The sequence below is a fragment of the Mesoplodon mirus genome (assembly GCF_964341445.2).
Source record: "Mesoplodon mirus genome assembly, chromosome: 8".
Classification (NCBI taxonomy): domain Eukaryota; kingdom Metazoa; phylum Chordata; class Mammalia; order Artiodactyla; family Ziphiidae; genus Mesoplodon; species Mesoplodon mirus.
The window spans coordinates 114,367,842-114,388,972 of NC_138984.1; the positions used below are offsets into that span (position 1 = coordinate 114,367,842).

At 38.0% G+C, this 21,131-nt stretch overlaps 1 protein-coding gene across 3 annotated transcripts in view; it reads right to left on the reverse strand.

Moving 5' to 3' along the window:
- Positions 1-21,131, reverse strand: part of PTPN4 (protein tyrosine phosphatase non-receptor type 4) — a 187,671-nt gene that overhangs the window by 82,409 nt on the left and 84,131 nt on the right. For 2 of the 3 annotated variants that reach the window (XM_082631396.1, XM_082631395.1), the window contains exons 4-9: positions 15,071-15,113; positions 14,894-14,972; positions 10,183-10,227; positions 9,874-9,926; positions 9,387-9,507; positions 6,628-6,715 (exon numbers count right to left, since the gene is read on the reverse strand). In XM_082631396.1, coding sequence (XP_082487522.1) covers positions 6,628-6,715; positions 9,387-9,507; positions 9,874-9,926; positions 10,183-10,227; positions 14,894-14,972; positions 15,071-15,113 — 429 coding nt within the window. The remainder of the gene's footprint in view (positions 1-6,627; positions 6,716-9,386; positions 9,508-9,873; positions 9,927-10,182; positions 10,228-14,893; positions 14,973-15,070; positions 15,114-21,131) is intronic. The other variant, XM_082631397.1, reaches the window with a different exon arrangement.

Below are 21,131 nucleotides of genomic sequence, written 5' to 3' on the forward strand. Positions count from 1 at the left end.
GTCACGGCTTTAAATCTTATCTGTAAGCTGACAATTCCCCAATGTATGGCTCTAGTCCAGACCTCACCTCTGAACTCCAGTTCCATATACTGAATCGCCTGCCTTCCTTCATTTCGACTGATAAAAGTCTTCTAAAATTGCACGTCCCAAGACTAGCTCCTGACCCACCCTCTCAAATCTGCTTCTCTCTGATGGTTACAAATTACTGAAGTTACTCCATCCTTCCAGTTGTTCAGGCCAAAACGTTAGAATCATTCCTTGAATCCTTTTTCTCTCACACCCTAGAGCCAATACATCAGTCAGTGCTGTCACTTCCATATTCAAAATACATGCAGATTGGGTAACTTCCCTGGCGGTCCAGTGGTTAGGACTCCACGCTTCCACTGCAGGGGCCCAGGTTCGATCCCTGGTCAGGGAAGTAAGATCCCACAAGACACATGATGCAGCCAAAAAAAGTTTTAAAAAAATGTAAATCACACCATGTCTTTTATCTCCTCAAACCCTCAACTGGCCTTGCTTATAATTAAAAGCCAAAGTCTAAAATTCTTATAAAGCCCTGGTCCACCTGGACCTTGTCAATACGCTCCACTCCAGCTCACTGTACAAGCCATACTGGTCTCTTTGCTGTTCCTTGAGGTGCAAAGCACACTATTTCATGGCCTTTCATTGCTGTTTCTTCTGCTTAGAACATTCTCCCCACGGATATCTGCAGGACTCCCCCACGTCTGTTCACTTTCTCAGTAAGGCCTTCTCTGATATCCCATTTTTGATTGTCTCACTCCCCTTTCTCACCTTAATTTTTCTCCACAGCATCTATCACAATCTGATACACTACCTTTTAATTAATCATAAGAAAACTGAGTAGAATATACAGTAAAATGCACAAATCTTAAGTGTACAACTCAAAATATTACAACATGCATAACTTGAGTATATACACTTACATGTAACCACCACAAACCAACATATACATTTTTCCAAATCCCAAAAGGCTCCCTCTGCAGTAACACCTCTGCAGAGGGAACTGCTGCTCTGACTTCCTCTGCTGATATAGACTGGTATTTTGCCTATTCTTGAACTTTACTTCCATGGAATCACACACTATGTACTCTAAGGTACTCAATTATTCGCTTAGAGTCTCTGTCTTGCCCACTGGCATGCAAGCTTCATGAGGGTAGGATTTTATCTACTCACTGCTGTATCCATGGTGTCTATAAACAGGACTTGCAACATAGAAGGTGCTCAATAAATGTTCACCAGGGCTTCCCTGGTGGCGCAGTGCTTGAGAGTCTACCTGACGATGCAGGGGACACGGGTTCGTGCCCTGGTCTGGGAGGATCCCACATGCCGCGGAACAGCTAGGCCCGTGAGCCATAGCCACTGAGCCTGCGCGTCTGGAGCCTGTGCTCTGCAACGGGAGAGGCCACAACAGTGAGAGGCCCGTGTACCGCCAAAAAAAAATGTTCACTGAATGAATAAATGAATAATCAAAATAGCATCATTAAGCTTTCCTTTGCTTGAAACTTTGAAGGGCAAAAGTTATTTTTCAGTAGAATTATCTTCATCATTATTACAAACACCTATGGAAATAAGATATTCACAATTAAGCCCAAAACTTGGGTAGAACTGTTTTAGGGTCAATTTAAAGCATCCTATACCTAACCAGAAACCTAAGACCAAGCCTTCCGTGATTACATTTATATCCAGATAACCAGGAATCAGTTTCTTAGGAAAACAAAGAGTTTATATCATGCTAACTTCTTTATAAAACAGAGATTAAACTGGAAGATCTACGGTATAGATATCATATAGCTCTATTATGCTATTTTATTCCACTCTCACAGTGTGATAAATATTAACTGATTTTCTAGTAAAGATGATAGGAATTTAGTGAGCCCTCAAGCCATTCATTTAACAAGTTACTTAGGCCAACAATTACTCCTGAGATAGCGCTTCTTCCGTTTTTAGAGGTCAGAAATTCTTTATAAATATTTAAATTTAGCTCCCACAATGTTCCTTGGTATTAATTTAGTATGTTCAAATTATTTTATATTTTCAAGATTAATTTGATATCTGTTATTTTATCAATTGATCCTAACCACAAACTTAGGGGTAACTAATTATTATTCTAGGTGAGTCTGAGAGCAGTGCACAGAGGCTGTTGGGTAGAAATAATGATAGTATTTGTACCCATGGCTTGTTTAGAAGTATATTTCTTAATTTCCAAATACTCGGAGGATTTTTAAAGTCATCATTTTGTTATTGTTTTTAGCTTAAATGTACCATGAACAGAAATTATATTCTGCATATTTAAAAATAATGTGTACTCCAAACTTGTCGGATACAGTATTCTACAGTTTGCTATGTTGCTAAAATCTATATATTACGCTGATTTTTTAAATGTCTGTTCCATCAGTGATTGAATAAGGGGTATGAGAATCTATCACTTTCTTCTGCTCTGTGACAGACACTGTTAAGGCAACAAAAGGGCAAAACAAAGAGTGGGGAAAATATCTGCAAATCACACATCCAACAAAAAAAGTGTATCTAGAATATATAAAGAGTTCTCAAAACACAAGAGTAAAAAAAGAAAAGAAATAAATAATGGGAAAAACACCTGAACAGACATTCATCAAAGAAAAGATATGATACCCAACATCATTAGTCATTAGGGAAATGCAAAGTGAAACCATGATGAGATAAAACACACCTATCAGAAAAGCTTAAAAAGAAACAAAACAAAACAGTGCCACGTGCTAAAAGGATCTAAAACAACTGGAACTTGCAAAGATGCTGGTGGGGATGCAAAGTGGTTCAGTCAGTCTAGAAAACAATTCCGTAATTGCATATAAAGCTAAGTATACACTTGTTATATGACCCAGAAATCCCACTTTGGGATTTTTACCCTACAGAAATGAGAACTTAAATTCACATAAAAACTTATAAATGAATGTTTGCAGTAGGCCTATTAATAACAAAACAAAACAAAACAAAACAAAAAATACTGGAAACAACCCAGATGTCCTTCAGTGGGTGAATGGAGAAACAAAACATGGTATATCCATATAACTGAATACAATTCAGCAATAAAAGGCATGAACTACTGAACTACACAGTACCTTGGATAAATCCCAAATGCATTACTCTAAGTAAAAGAAGCCAGTCTCAAAAGGTTACATACTGCAGGATTCCATTTATAAGACATTTTGGAAAAGACAAACTATGGAGTCAGGCAACAGACCAGGGTTGCCAGGAACCGGAGGTAAGTAGGAGGCTGGAATACAAAAGGGCAGCACAAACCAGTGTATTTTTTGGGGGGGAGGGGTGGGGGGTGGTGGTGATGGAACTGCTCTGTTTCTGTTTGTGGTTACATGAACCTACACATGTGTTAAAACTCATACAACTGAACACCAAGAAAAAAATCCATTTACGATGTTATCTTAAGAAACATATATTCCCACGCTCCCTGCCCTCAAATCTTTTTTTTTTTTTTTTTGTTTGGCTTGTTGGGTCTTCCTTGCTGCACGCGGGCTCCCTCCAGTTGCGGCGAGCGGGGTCATTCCTCGTTGCGGTGCGCGGGCTTCTCATTGCAGTGGCTTCCCTCATCGTGGAGCACGGGCTCTAGGCGCGCGGGCTTCAGTAGTTGCGGCACGCAGGCTCAGTAGCTGTGGCTCACGGGCTCCAAAGCACAGGCTCAGCAGCTGTGGCACGCGAGCCTAGCTGCTCTGCGGCATGTGGGATCTTCCCGGGCCAGGGATCGAACCCGTGTACCCTGCATTGGCAGGCAGATTCTCAACCACTGCACCACCGGGGAAGCCCCCTCAAATCTTTTTTTCTTTCCTTTTTATCCTGAAGCTGTCCTTCATTCTTCACTTTTCTACAGTTTCCTTTTCCCTTATTCATATAATCTTCCAGGCATACTAAATGTTTTTGTTGTTTCAAATAGGCCATGTTCTCTCTTGATTTCAGGTCTTCCTTCATCCTGATGGCTCTATGGTGAAAACTACTCCCTTGGCTAATTCTTATTAATTTTTCTGGCTTCAGTAAATTACTACTAAGAAGCCTTCCCTACCCTCTGCTCCCAGGCTGGATTAGAAGCTCCTGCCACAGGGTCGCATGGCATTCTGCACTTGCCCCTTCATACTCTCAAATACTTAACTGCTCACACATGCGCTAATCCTTTCCCCTCACTATCCTGTGGGCTCCACGAGGGCAGAGGGGTAACTGATGTTCTGTTCACTGAGTCAGCCTTCGTGCCAACACTGTGCAAGGCACACAACAGATGCACGGCTATGGCGGTTCTAAGACTTATTTGCATCTTGCAGATTGCTATAAATAACTTAGTTCTACTCTAATGTTTTCAACCTACATTCTGGAGGCAGAGAGAAAAGATCTTACCTTGCTTTTCAAAATAAAATATTATTTCAAACATACTTTTGCTTGTGATAGTCAATTAAAACTTAAGTATTTTCTTTATGTGTCCTCTCCCCTTTATCTTTTGTCCCTTCTGTTCCTGAGGCTACAAAACTTCCCCTCGTGTTCACTGAACACTTGCACATTTTCTGAAGTTCTCCACATCCACATACAGCAGAAACACCTTTTCCTAGCTGGGTTATTCTGTGGGTTTTTTGGTTTTTTTTTTTGTCTGTACAAAATATTTAAAATTTAAATTCCTCTAATTTGGTACTCTACACTTATGGCTTTCTGAGAAAGAGTTTTACAATCTAATAATTGAAACAACAAAAAAACATAACTTAGACAAATCAATAAATAATGATATGGTTAATTATGTATGAGATCCAGCCATGTCACTTAAGTTAAAAAAAGTCTAACATTCTTTGTATTATATTGACAGCAGTCAATGATAACAGCAGTCTAAACCACCTTTAGAAAACTGTTTAGCACTAAAATGACTGATTTTAGTGGTCTTTTTTTACTGTTAACCATAGTCTAGTGTACATATTTAAAGTTCCATTTGTTTTACACTGTATTATAACAAAAACAAAATCTAGTGACCACTATGTTACCTTTGGAGAATCATGTTCAAAAGTAATAGCCCGCGAAGAGGGAGGGAGGGTGAAGGGCCCATTCTAAAGAGCACAAGAAGTTCAAGGGGGACTTAAACATTTTAAATGGAACCAGACAGACTTCCAAGTCACAAATGCTCAGAATTACCAGATCCAGTCATGTGAGGAAAGCAAGTCATTTGGTTTTTTAAAAGGAATGGGTCTGCATATGTCTATATGTTAAAATAAATTAAAAATAACTATCTAAGGAAAACTTAACTCCCTTTCAGGCTGGGATCCATATTAGGCTTAGTAGTTTGTCCCAAGAAAATATAAAACCTATCATCAATTAAACTGATGATTACCTATAATTCCACTTTTCATTAGGTATAGAGAATAGCTGTACTTCAGGTACTTCTAAAGGAATATAATCTCTTGATGAAACAATCATGAGAAGGAATCTAGGTGAAGAGACACACAAATGAAGGATAGTCACTCACAAATATGCTTATGGCAGGAGGATAACAGTCTTTTGGAAGCAGCAAATTGACACAATGAGAGAGAAGTCAGGGAGGATGGTGGTGGGATGAATTCAGAGATTGGGATTGACATATATACACTAATATGCATAAAACAGACAACTAATAAGAACCTACTGTATAAAAAAATAAATAAATTAAATAAAAAAAAAATAAACTAAATAAAAGCTTAATCTCCTCCAAAAAAAAAAAAAAAAAAAAAAAAGCCAGTGATTACAGAATTCCATCCTAACAAAGGCATGGCGGGCGGGGGGGGGACCAAAATATGTAAATACAATTGATTTTGTGCTTTATAAATAAAAATTTATAATGACGTTACTAAATGATGAAAGGAGTGTAGTAATACAGGCCTCAGTGAGGTGAAAGCGTCTTTTATGATAATGATTTTCATAAAAGTTAAAAATTCAAATTACTTTTCCTATAACAGCTTTTTTCATTTGTTTTTTAAATGTATTTATTAATTAATTTATTTTTGGCTGCACTGGGTCTTTGCTGTGAGCAGGCTTTCTCTAGTTGCGGCGAGCAGGGGCTACTCTTCGTTGCGGTGTGCAGGCTTCTCATTGCAGTGGCTTCTCTTGTTGGGAGCACGGGCCTTCGGCGCACAGGCTTCAGCAGTTGTGGCTCGCGGGCCCTAGAGCGCAGGCTCAGTAGTTGTGGCGCACGGGCTTAGCTGCTCCGCGGCACGTGGGATCTTCCTGGACCAGGGCTCAAATCCGTGTCCCCTGAATTGGTAGGCAGATTCTTAACCACTGCACCACCAGGGAAGCCCACTGTAACAGTTTTCATTTTGCAAAATAAAAATTCTAAAGGTACTGTCTCTTATGGTCAGCAAAAATTATCCTTATAACATAAAACACTACCTTGAAGAAAAATAACATGAAAAATCCACTCTTCTTGTCAGGTATTGAATCTTAAGTGATTGTAACTGTGAAAATACTTATATTCAGAGGGAATTTTCAGGCGACTATGCTGGCAGCACTCACTGTTCCATTTGCTGCCTGATCCTATCAGGGCATTAAAGATTTTTTTGCTGAATAATGGTGCCTAACTCAACAATATCAAAATGCATTTTCTTCACTTACCCTTGCATAGTGGAATTCAACTCCATAGAGTTCTAAGGTACGTGCTGTGTTCAGGTAATTAAATTCTGCTTCTGCAGGAGATAAGCCTCTGTAAAAACATCATTAGGTTAAAAATTATAACAATCACAAATATGACCAAATTACAAAAGGCGATCTGTCTGAAACTTTCCAGCATTCTGACTGACTATTTTACAAAACGCCGTGGGCACGGGCACTCCTCTTAGTTCTGTGCAGTAACATCTAACTTTTCTGGAGGGTACATTTTCAGTAACACAAATTATTATTTTGTAGAATATTTTCTTATTTTCTACAAACACAAGAATGCACCAGCTTTTTAAAGTTCTAAGCTACTCTCAGACTTAACTTAAAAAAAAGCCACTCTCAGACTTGCAAAGCCACTCTCAGACTTAACTTAAAACAAATATTTTTCGAAATTTGGTCTACACTCCATATGTGCATTGTAATCACACAGGGTGCTTCTGACACATGCAGTCTCTGGGGCGAGCTCTGGAGCAGGGCTTCTCAGGGTGTGGTGCACAGACAGGTGTTGACTCATAACAAGAACAGAAATTGAGAGTGTCACAGCCTTTTGTAGCACTTTGGCAGAGTAATTTTATGTCTGTTGCATCTAACAACAAAAAAGTACTTGTTAATTTTTTATGGCTTTATTTATTTCTCCATTTTATTTTTCTAGTAATTCATTTTTATTATATTTTTCAGAAGCATTATTCCATGAAAGACTGAGGGGAAAACTGGTCTTTCATCACAGGTAGTTTCAGATGTACTGTTCTTTAGAAACTAATATAGAATAAATGGGTCCAAATTGCTTATATTTAAGAAATATTCCAGGTGATTCTTATGAACACAAGTTTGAGAACTACTACTGTAAATGCAAAGCCTTTAAAAAGGCTTTATTATATGTAGTTCTAACAACCTTGGTTGTCTGATATTATCAGGCTACAGCAGAGCAAAAGCAACAAATTAAAAAACCCTTCATTCCTGAATGACAGCAGGGAGCAAGCAGCCTGCCAACGTACGATCATAAAAGTGGGACTCCTCAAAAAAGGGAGATACACTTCAGTTTTCTATAACATTCAATTAAGTTAAATAAATACTCTACTTTCGTCCCCACCCTCCTGCGTTATAAACTGGATGATTCTATTGTTTCTTTCTTTAAAAATTTGCAGAACCATTTCTTTAAAGCAAATAGAAATATATAATAAATACCTTGTGAAATGTACAAACTTTTTCCTGACAGAACAGACTTCTCATTATTGGTAAATTTTTTTAAAAATCTGGTTTATCTTCAAACCTTTGGTTCAGATACGCAATGTGTAGAACTTTCATAATAAATGGCATTTGCTTTTAGACCACAACAGCCCCCATACCACATGAAGCCAGTCTGTTAAAATTCTCACTCATTAATCTTGTTTTAGATTAGGGTCCGCAAACCTTTACTGGAAAGAGCTGGCTGGCAAGCACTTCAGGCTTTCAGGCCATATGGCCTCTGCTGCAACAACTCAGCTCTGCTGTTACGTGAACGCAGCCACAGACAATGTGTAGGCCATTGAGGGAATCTGTGTTCCGATGACTGTTCATGTAAGGACACTGAACGTGGAATTTCTCAAAATTTCATGTGCCACAAAAAGTTCTTCTTCTTTTGATTGTTTTCAACTATTTCAAATGTACAAACCATTTTTATTAGCTCGTAGACCACGCAAAAGGAGGCAACAGGCCGTCGTGTGCCAACATGTTGTAGACACATGGGCCATCACCGAATGAAAGTGAGTCTCCTTATTAATAAGAGCTAATATTTCTTCAGTGCTTACTATGTGCCAAGCACTGTTCTGAGTACTTTGTATATATAAACTCACTGAATCCTTATAATAACACCAGAGGTAGATAGTTTTATCATCCCCAGTTTACATGTAAGGAAACAGAAACAGACATAGGGTGATTCGGCTGAGGTTACAAGATTGTAAGTAAAGTAGCCTCATCAGAATTTCAAACAAGGCCAAATGAGTCTGGCTCAGATTCTTAGAGTCTAGTTCAGCTTCTCAGCCAATATGTAACACTGCCTTAGTTCCTCCATGAGTATTCTGAATTGCATGGTAAAGCAAAACTGAACTCTGAACCAAGAAACAGTACAATTTTCTATTCCAAGCAATAAACCTCTTCTTGAAAACTCATGTCACAGAAAATCAGACTCAGAAAATATCAAAGTTGAATATTGTTATAAATGAAAAAATGCTACTATTTTAGCATAATGCAGTCCTCCGCGCTACCAGCTGAGCTATCGAAGGAAGCAATGCTACTATTTTAAAAGAATTTTTTTTTATTAATTTAGTACTACATAAAGTTCCTTTTCTTCTCTTGGCTCATTACCAAACAGAATTGATTCCTTTCACACAGCTAAAAACTAAGAAAGAATTGCTAAGTAGATTGAACTGTATATTGTGAACATATTATTAATATTCTAAAATTCCTTCTTAAAGAACTGGTGACTTTGTATAATAGCCAATACATGTCTGCTTACATACAGCTTTATGTTTCTTAACAGACATGAAAACAAGCCTCATATAGTCTCTGATTTTTTTTAGTATAGATTACCTACATTTCTTTACAGTAATCATACTATTGTATATAATAGTAACTGTTCTATATTAAGTAATCACATTAGAAATAATTTAAAACATTTCTCTAGAAAAGATGCCATTAAGAAGTTTATCAAGTAAGCAGAAAAGTAAGTAAATCCTTACGTATGTTGCTGATGTAGTTTTGCAATTTCTTTTTCAAAATCTTGAGGTTGATTAGGAATGAAAGAATAATCTGAGAGGTAGCCTGGCAAGTTTTCTGATTGATTGTAGTCTCCAAGTTCAGCTAATAAATGGAAAGAAAGTATTCACACTTCAATAAACACATTTTTCAAGTTTTATAGCCAAATCAGCAATGTCAAGAATTCCTTTATATTTCTGGAAGTAAAATATTTGTTTCTACTGTTACCATTTCAGCAAATTGTAACAATGCATTTAACGTTCTCCCAGGTCTTAAACAACTTCAGAAAAATTATTTTCAGGAATCAAAGTAAGTGCTAACTAATTGGATGTTTCATTACACTTTCTGTGTAGTCAACTTTTTTCTGCATAGTAACATATGTTTAAATAACTCATACATTAAAGGCAACATACTACCAACAGAGACCATGCAATCACATGCTATTTGGCCCAAAGGTGGACTGATACTTACACTGAACAGCAAATGAAGCCAAAAGAGCAGCAGTGTTATAAGGACAGGGCAATCTAATAAAACAGAAAATAACTCAAGGTTAAACACAATAATTTTTAAAGTACTATAATTTATATTATACTATTCACACTTGAAGCTTCTGTGTGACTTACATTTTAACTATTAAGGAATGAACTTATCTGATGAAAGGAATTCATGCTACATGTAGCCATCTTTCAGTAGATAACCTGTTTGCAATGATCATGAACTACTTAATACAGAATTGGAAGTATTTTTAAAGCCCATTACTAAAAACGTAAAACAGCTCACCTTCCAGTAAGAATGTCTTGTTTGATTTGCAAAAAATACTGGTACCTTAAAAAAAAAAAGATAGCGTTTACTGGACTTATAACATTTAGAGTTTTAAAAACTGTATATTTACATTAACAAATAAAACTGAAATATTTAAGTATTTGCTTTTATAATATGCATACTAGCCCACATAAAGATATTTTAAAATAAACTTTCATAAATACATGAATCCGAACACTTAGAATTCTTTGATAAATGAAATTTGATACTTATATTTTGTTTCCCTAGCTTCTATTAAAAAACTTTCACAAATTTAAGAATTTCATGACTGAGGGAGATTAGGGAGAAATACTCTAAAGTGGGATTTCCCTGGTGGCACAATGGTTAAGAATCCGCCTGTCAATGCAGGGGACACAGGTTCGATCCCTGGTCCGGGAAGATCCCACATGCCGCGGAGCAACTAAGCCCATGTGCCACAACTACTGAGCCTGCGTGCCACAACTACTGAAGCCCACGTGCCTAGAGCCCATGCTCCGCAACAAGAGAAGCCACCATAACGAGAAGCCCGCGCACTACAATGAAGAGTAGCCCCTGCTCACCGCAACTAGAGAAAGCCCACATGCAGCAATGAAGACCCAATACAGAGCACACCCCCCCCCAAAAGAAACAAATACTCTAAAGATTGGTGTATGCAGAAATTAGAACTGGGAAGCACAGAAAACTTAAGTAAGAGACATAGAAGAGCTGACAGTAGCAACACACTAGAGACCAACTAAAGAAAATCACTCTTTTAGCTGAGCCAGGAAGCCAGCTGCAAGGACAGGCCTATGTGCTGATCACCGTATCACCAGGCAGCAGGAAGCTGCTAATTGTAGAAAAGCATTTTCCATCTTCATTTGGGTTAAGAAAGCTCTCTTAGATCAAAAAAAAAAAAAAAAAAAAAAAAAACAGAAAAAAGAAAAGAAAAGGTAAGTTCCGTTCCCTACTGTTGCTCTACTATTAAAATTGCCAAGTACCCAATTTCCTTTAAAACCAACAAAAATGTAAGTATCCTGTAACAAGAATGCTGAAGTTGCTTACAAGATGGCACTCCCCTTCTGTCCTTGCTAGTGGGTAGTCATCCCTTCATAGATTTATCAATGTCTGGGTAAAGTCACCTGTGCTGTATCATGTTGGCATAAGATAAAATTCTGTGGCTTTTAATGTTTAAACAGAGAATTTTAAGACCTTCATTTCACCCCACTAAAAAAAGTACACATACTCCAAGAGCCAAAAATTATTTAAAATTTTAGTTGTTTAGCTGATTAAAGTCATTAAAGAGTTCTGTGACAATATTCAAATTACCAAAGAATGTAATTAAAGTTTTCAGAGAATCAGATTAAAAAAGCTGATACAAATACCCTGGCTTCATATATTAATGAATGAAGTATATAAACTCTCTGTTAGGCTTAATACATAGTATTACACTATTATCTATGTACTCAATCCAAGACAACCTATTTCTATCTGGCCTACTTGGCTTCATAATTAAAAGTTAAAGGTTTCTGGCAGGAAAGTCATTTTTTTTTTTTTAATATTTATTTAGGCTGCGCCGAGTCTCTGTTGTGAAACCTGGGATCTTCAATGCGGCATGCAGAATCTTTAGTTGTGGCATGTGGACTCTTCGTTGTGACATGTGGGATCTAGTCCCTGCCCAGGGATCGAACCCGGGTCCCCTGCATTGGGAGCTTGGAGTCTTACCCACTGGACCACCAGGGAAGTCCCCTGACGGGAAAGTTTTACAGTTAGGATTGAAATGTGTATATCCTTGACCTAATACTGTAAATCCTACACAAATAACACGTATGTTTCCTGAATTTGATTTACACACTGAGCAGTAAGGACTGATAGAGTAGAAACCGGAATTGAAAGTCCTAAGCTAAACCAGCCTGTGATCTGTGGCAAATTACTTAAAATTGGGTGGAGCCTTAGTTTCTCTATTTGTAAAAAGGAAGTAACATCACTAGCCTGGTATATGTATCCCAGGGGCCCTAAATATGGTGATAAAAGCCCAATTTTTAAAGACAATTAGACCTTTAAGGTAGATTAATAATGATTGAGCTACATGCAGAAATATGTTTAAGCTGTAAAAAGAATACAATAACATACCATGCACTGAACACCTATTATGTACTGAGTACACCTAAGCACTAAAAAGATATGAAAGAAATGTCATTTGTATTCGGATGACTCCTAAGAAAACGCCAATTCTAATTAGGCCAGCACCTGTTAATACAAATGACATTTAACCTGATGAAAGGTCTGTAACTACTTTCTTTTTTTTACCACTAATCCAAAATAGAATCTCAAGGCAACGAGGTGTAGCCGTAATTTCTTGTTTTGTGGGGTTTAAACTAGTCCTTAAAATTTAGCCACTAGCTGTGGCTAAGGGTACCCTACTACTAAGCATGACCACAACAAGAAGGCTACCCAAGCACTAAAGTTTTAAAGGAGTATTTTTTAACCATGGAATCACCTGGAAGCCTATGCCCAGGTCCCATCTGAGACCTATTAAATCAGAGTTTCCAGGGGTGCTGCCAAAGCACCAGCACGTTTTAAAGTTCCCCTGTAAGTGGTTCTAACTTGTAACCAGAGTAGAGAATCCTTGATGTACACAGTGGTGACAAAACTAAACTCGGCCCTTCACCCCATTTTACCAAGCAACGCCAGTTACAAGGCTCCAGGACATTCCATCATAAAGGATTTCTGAAATAATGCATTATTTCTAGGGAGAACAAAGATAATATTCTAGACTGATGGACAGCACAATTCCTCAATTTCTACCAAACGTGATTTTACTTTATTCTACTTCATGAAGATAGTCTGACTTTAATTATCAGTGAGACACATTTATTCCTTGGTTATGTTTTCAACACAGGCCATAAAAGAACCAACACATTCAAGCTCATTAAGAAATTTAAAGACAGTTTTCTGGGCTTCCCTGGTGGCGCAGTGGTTGAGAGTCCGCCTGCCGATGCAGGGGACACGGGTTCGTGCCCCGGTCCGGGAAAGATCCCACATGCCGTGGAGCGGCTGGGCCCGTGAGCCATGGCCGCTGAGCCTGCACGTCCGGAGCCTGTGCTCCACAACAGGAGAGGCCACAACGGTGAGAGGCCCGCGTACCCCCAAAAATAAATAAATAAATAAAGACAGTTTTCTGAGTGAAATAAATTATGAATATGGCTACAATTGACAATATTTTAATTGCTTATGTTAACAAACTTTTCATAAGCATTAAATACGTTAGAAATCCAATTAAAAATTATTGGTCTTGCATTTACAAATATTTCTTATAATTTAAAAATCTAATTACATAAATATATATTATGGAATACTTTGTTACTTGATTTCAAGTTACAAGTACTAGTAAAAAATGCATTTTAAAATCCTTTATAATTCACAATTTTCAGTAATTGAGAGTCGTTTCCTTGAAGTTCCTCCAAAATTAGGGAAAGTTTGACTCCACTGAGAATTATTTAAGATAAAAGATCTTGTTATTTTAATTATTTAACAACAAAACCTGACTAAGAGCTACAATATTAAGCTAAATATTTATATGATACAACTTGGCTTTTCAAGATAAATTACGTTGGACGTTATTAGGGTCAAATGTTAGGACTGCCTAATCCCAGATCTATATTCCTGAGTTCTCCTGTTAGAAGAAAGGTGACACCCTGCCCCCCAACAAACACACAGGAAAGGACTCTCAAAAGTTCTTTGTTTCTCCACTTCACCACAGTATTCTAAAGCATAACCAGTACATTAACATCTGAGAGCCTACCTACAGGTGGCTTTAGGTGCAGATTTTTAAATTGGCACCCATCTTTCAGAGTAATTCTGAATAGAGCCTGACCTATATTCTTATAGCTTATGGAAGGGATAATATGCTAATTTTTAATTCTGTCTTTTTTTAAAAAAACCAATGACTAATTCTGTCTTTCAAGCAATACACAAGGTTATCACTCAGGTTTTTTTCAACAACGACAGTTACCACACTGTGATCACTCCTCACTATTTCCACCTTAAACAGTTCGCCTCACATTTACACACTACCAAAACGCTCATCTGGGTCATTCTTGTGTACACTTTGTCAAGTAGAAGGGACAACAAAGTTAGCTGTAAATTAATGAGACCTACAACGGCCAGTAGAGGGGGCATTTACAGGCCTGAACGTGCTAGTGTGCCCCGCCAACCACCTTTACAAAGGTGCCTGCCGTGCTCTGTGAAGCGCAGCACTCCTACACTTAACGGTGTACAGTTCATAAAGCCTATGTCCTCCTCCATGGAAATAACGTATATATAGAATATATTTTTGCAAGAAAAGAAAACAGCAGACACAATTCCCACTATGCAGAATGCCTTGAATACAGCTGCAGCACCGTCTAATTACCGCAGTTAGTTACAGCAGCACTCCTGAGCCATCCTGCACGAGTGGAGAAGCTAATACTGATATGGCTCGGGAAGCTGCTTGCGGCTGGGCGGGATGGCCCTGGGGCTTCAATCTCCTGAAGCCCTCCCAGCCGTCCAACAGAGGAGGAGACCTAGCTTGAAACGTCTAGAACCCACTCTGTGTGCTGGCAGGGAAGCTCAGAATGATGTCATGATAACCTAGCTTTACCTAATTAATTTCAAAATTTCATAATGGTTTTGACAATAGTTTCAAGTAAAAACATGCTCCATAAAAACCCACCTTGTATATTCTTCTTGTAACTTGTTGGGGTCACTTACAAAAAATTTGACTCTAAAGTTCAAACTGTAAGGAGATCCTCCTAGAATTAATAAAAGCAGTTCTAATTAATTAGATTATATTAGTCCTTTATCTTTATAAAGTATACTTGTAGAACATCAAAGAAATATGTTTGCTCACTCTTTAGCTGCTTCCTTATTGGTTTGTTTGGATCCAGCCACCTCTGAAAAATAAATAAATAAGACTGATTTCTTTTTTCCTGGAGGAACTAATACATCAATGCTTGCAAATCTGTTCCATTTGAAGATTGATGCTAAAAATTGCATTTTTTGAAAAGGCCTAGGTAGGGGGAAAAGAATCACTAAATTACAGACTCATATCAAATATAACAAAATTATGCTAGAAAGTATTGAATGTACTTGTGCTTTAAGATTTTGATTTCAATTTCTCATTAAGTTATATAGTGTGCAATAACCTCTATTCCAAAAGCAAAAATGCTTAATAATCACTGCAATATGAAGTGATTCTGTTAATTTAACTATATTATATAATAGTCTATCAAGTTTTTAAAATTCTCTTTATCTTTCATAAAAATATGCTTGGCTTTATGCTCTCATTCAGACAAAATTTAACTACACATCATGTAAATCTACTCTATGAAAAATTTTAACTCCTACTCTATCCCTTAAAAAAGAAAACAAAAAACAAAATACCCCCCCCCAAACACCCCATACTAATTTTTTAAGAGACAATGTTTAGTTTGGGGAAGGACTGCTTTTTGTATATGAAAATTTCAAGTAGTCTCGACACTTCTGAATGCCAGTTAAGCTCTATTTCAGGCGAACTGTAACTAAATTCAGAAAACATTCCAACTGCCAACGTTCAGTTAAAAAAATTAAAGAATCCAAAATGAGGTGATAGACGTGGCAGTATTTTCAAAGCACTACACAAATATAAGCTTACATGTCGTTACTTATAAACTGTCCTCCTACCACCCATACTTGATTCCATGCAGAGCGCACAAACAGATTTCAGTAACAAGTGGCTGACAGTCATCCATGAATCCTTCCTTTCCATTATCCATAACATCCAACATATCCAATCCAACTAATTCTACCTTCAAACCGTCCCTAGAACTGACTAACCCTTCACCATGTACTCTGCCACCATCCATGTCTCTGGGACAGCCCTGGCCACAGCCTCTTACCTACGGGCTCTGCCCCTTACCGTCATCCTCCCTCCCCCAGAAGCTACAGTAGTCTTTTTTTTTTTTTTTTTTTTTTTTTGCTACAGTAGTCTTTTAAAAGGCTCACTCCTTTGCTTAACATCTCTTGATAATTTCTCAATGTTAAGGTCCAAAGGCCTTACTGTGGCTTACATGGTCTCTCCCTACTTCCTTTTTTTATTCTATTCATCTTTCTTTAATGTTTTATTTGCCTCAGTCAATTTTTAAAATGTATATTTCAAAGAGGCAATTTTAGACTCCTGATACGTTTTGGAAGCCTTAAAATACCAATCAAAATAGGTGTCCAGTTCAGTTTTGACAGTTCCAAATCTGTAGCTGTCTAACACAATTTTTTTTTTAACATATACATATATCCACTCTTTCTTAGATTGTTTTCCCATGTAGGTCACCACAGAGCACTGAGTAGAGTTCCCTGTGCAGCGGGTCCTTATTAGTTATCTATTTTATATGTACCAGTGTGTACATGTCAATCCCAGTCTCCCAATCTACTCCCCCTCCCCCCTGGTAGCCATAAGTTCGTTTTCTGCATCTGTGAGTATTTGTTTCGTAGGTAAGTCCCTTTGTACCCTTTTGTAGACCCACATGTAAGTGATAGCATGTGTTATTTCTCTCCTCACTTCCTCCACCTCAGTTTACTGAGCTCCAGCTTAATGGCCTCCTTTCTGTTTCCCCAAGATGCCATCTTGGGGCCTTCAATTCTAAGCTTCCTTATGCACAGAATGTCCTTCTCCGGCTTTTCCCATGGCTGACGTCTTTCGTTATCTAAGTCTCAGCTTAAATTCCACCTCATCAGAAAGGCCTTCATGGACTGCCCTCTCAAAAGTATCGTATGTCACAAAGCTCCTATCTACTTAGTTATTTTCCTTCGGGTAAGGAACGTTAAATTCCTTCATATCATTTTCTTAATTGCAACATATTTGTTTTACTTTTTTATTGCCTATCTCCTTTCCTAGATTTTGAACTCCTTAAGGTAAGGAATAAAATCTGATTTATAGCTGAAGGGTCAGTACCCAGCACAGAACATGGCATATAACATCTACTAAAAATACCTGGTGAAGGACTAACCCTGCTGAATGACTCAGTGGGGCGGGGGAATCCGTTTCTGTGCCAATAATCAGATGGCTTTCACCCCTACTTAATTAACACATCTGTTCCCCCTATGTATCCACCCATTTATCCATAGTCTCACCCATCTATCTATCAATCTGGTGATTTTTTCCTCCATACTTTCTAGAAAAAAAACCATAAATTACATTTATTTTAATGTCTGTCTAAAATCGAAATTTGGGACCAGTTAATGCCCCAAAGCCTGCCTTCCTCACCAGAAATGCAGACATATTTACATACACAAGTAGATGTGTGAGGCTGACACAGCTAGGAGTACACTAACAAGCACTGGGAAATGTAATACTTCCTCAATGACGTCAGTTAGATAGGACATAGGTTCTTGGCTTAAACCATGAAGATGGAGCCAGATGAACTTGAGGGTCACCGGGTCAACTTCACTCACGCCACCCCAAAATTCAGTTCAGATTCTAACTAGCAACTGCACTGACTTTACCTGTGAAATCTTCACAGCAATGAGTTTCCCTCATCCTCAACGTGTTATTTCTCCATTTACTCATGTCTTCTATTATCTCTTCCTGTAAAGTTTTATAGTTTTCTTCCTATAGATTTTGACACCCCTAATGTCAAAAGTTTATTCATAGATATTCAATGGATTTGGGTTTTTTAAAAGAAAACTTATTTAATTTGCTATTTTGTTGGATTATGTTCCCTAATTGATATATTGAAAGTTATTGATATTTATCTGTTTGTTCAGCTTTAAGTCCTACTAGTTGTAAAAGGTTTTCCAAACGATTCATGTGGAATCTCAAGGCAGATTCATTATATCACTAAGAAGAAATGAGTTCTCTGCACCTGCATCCCAAACACACAAACATATTCATTCCACAGGGAACTGCACCTGCTGCCCTCACTGAACCAGAGAAAGAGAAGAGGGATAAGCAGCGTAGCTGTTTCAAATCGTTTTGATAAACTGTGCTGCCTTACCCTGAAAACTCTCCGCCTCTACTGTATTTCTCTCCTACATTCTTTCTTTCGGTTTCCTCTATTTGATTTTTCCACCAATCCTTGCAAACACTGAATCTTCTAAGAAATCCTTAACATTTTTTGTCTGCTCATGGCAGTCATTTTTATTCTGTGTGTACGTACAATATTTGACATTGGAAAGCAACAAAAAGCAGGCAGAAGAAACTGGACCTAAGTCTATTCTTGAAAAACAAAAACTGCAATGGGTGAGATTTCTATAGTTGCAGTTTTTTGCCCGAGAGCAATCTCAAATCCTGCACCAGGCAGGGGACAGCCTCACTAACTTGAGGTGTCAGTGGACAGAGTTCAGGCAGGAGTGGCAGGGTACCCAGAAAATTGAGGAGGAAATCCTGAAAGAGAGGAAGGCAGCAGAAGGGCTTAACTCTAAAATCCGGATACAAAAGCCACCTCAACTCTGGCTGACAGTTCAACTTCTGCATGCACAGGAAGACCCCAAAGCCCCAGGAAAGAGAAGCAGTTGCACAAGTAAAGAAATGAAGAGAGATAACCATTCGCCCAAAGGGAAGCAGAGTATGGACCGTGGGTCCAGCTCCACTCGTTCCCAATAACACAGTCCAAGTCGTACAGGACGTCACCACCACGTCCATAGCCAAGCTCCTTCTATCACCCTGAGAGGTTCCCTGTGTCCCTCTGCTCCCAGCCCCCCAAGCCCAGGCAATCACTGATCTGCTTTCAGTCACTATATACGAGTTTTGCTTGCTCTACAATTTAATATAAATGAAATAAGAGTATATCATGTAGTGTTCCACCATGCAAAAATATAACAATTATCTTTCATCCATTCACTATTGACCGATGTTAAAGTTAACTCAGGAATGAGCTATTATGAATAAAGCTACTATGATCATTTGTGTACAAGGTTTCATGTAACATGTTTTCATTTCTCTTGGATAAATATCCAAAAGAGGGGTTCCTTGGAGGTATATATTAAATCTATGTATCCTTTTAACGTCCTACCAGCAATCCTTAATAGCTGCTCCACATCCTTGCCAAAATGTGGCATTGTGAGACTCTAATTTTTTAACTATTCTAATGGACGTGCAGTGACATCTCATTGTGGTTTTACGATTCCCTGATGCACCTGTGTTTAGTAGATGTCCTTTATCACAGTGAGAATGTTCCTTTTCCAAGTTTAAGAGTTTTCATTATGAATGGATGCTGAATTTTATTCTATGTAAATTATGCCTCAATTATACTGATTTAAAAGAAAAATTCTAGAAGCTAGAAGCACACTTAATGGTGAGACACTGAGTACCTTCCTCCTATGACAGGGAGCAGGGAAGGCAGTGTGCTGCCGTCAGTCACCTCTATGCATCACTGTCCTGGCAGTCTCAGCTTTCATGTAATAAAGAATAAAAAATAATGGTAAAAAAGAATAAAGACTGGGAAGGAAGAAGTAAAACTCCCTATTCACATACAACATGATTTACGCAGAAAAAAACATATGTTTACATGACAATCTATGTAGAAAGATAATCATGTAAACATGTTACATGAGCTCCACCCCAAGTTACCAGAGCCCCACCCCAAACTTTCTGAATCAGAAACTCTATGTAGAAAATCCTACAGAATTTACAAAAAGTGACTAGAATTAATAAGTGAGTTTAGAAAGGTTACACGATAAAAAAAATAAACTGTATTTCTATATGCTAGAAATAAACAATTGGTAACTGAAAAAGAAAACCAACAATACCATCTGGATGGTTCTTCTATCTACCAAGTTGCCAAAGACAGAATCTGAGATACCAGACTCTCTGAGTTCACTCTTGCCCTCGTGAGCCCTGCTGACTTTCTCTCCTGACTCTCTTGAGCACTTAGCCACCACCAGAGCCAATCCAATAGCTCACTAGTACAACAACCTCCCAACTGTCTCTAGCTTGCCACTTTACTGGCCACTGGCTATACTGTACCCAGAGTGATATGTCTACAATACAGTTTTCACGTTGCTTGTGTAAATAAATCCTTAGGCTGGTACAATCTTAACACAGATCAAAAGCACTTGATGATCTATTGCACTACTCATATCTCATCTGTGACCCATCTCCTCTTCCTGCTCTATATTCTAGCCATAGGTATTAAAAAATTCTCTTTCAGTTCCTCAAATACAACAGTCCTCTCTCTTCACTCTGGAACTCTGCATATGCTACTGATTCTCTCTGAAATACTTCTCTGCACCCCAGATCCCTTTGTCATTCCCTCCCAAAATGGAACCGGGTTTAAAGAGAACAAAAACAAAGATCTATCACTTGGCAGGCTACCGAAGAGGTTTATACAAAAGGTAGGTAATAAGAACCTGAATTAAGGTATTACAGTAGAAACAGATGAAAGGAACATGAGAGAAATACCATATGAGAACATGAGAGAAATAAAAGCAAGCATTTTAGCAATCATGTTGTACTAAAACATGGTTTGTTGAAATAAGTCATTCTCTATGTGACTTCTACATTTCTTCAAGCCAGATGAAATCATTCAAGAACACTGAGTTATATAAAATTAATCTTCAAACAGTAGACCAAGATATTCTCTATGAATCATTTCTTACCTAATTAACAGTCTACTGGGTTAGAGCAGTGGTTTTCAAAATGCGGTGCCTTGAACTACCAGGAGCATTAGCATTATAGGGGAATTTGTTTGAAATGTGAATTACCGGAGCTCCACCCCAAACTTTCTGAATCAGAAACTCTAGGCATAGGGCCCAGAAATCTGTGCTGTAAGAAGGCGTCAGGTGATTCTGATGTAAGTTCAAGTTTGAAAGTCACAAGGTTAGGGGATACGGAAACAGTAGTAAACCAGTAAATATCATAACCACAGCAAAACTATCAGAAGGATGAAACTGCAGAAAGAACAAGTCAACAGTAATCGATAATCTACTCTTTGTCCCAC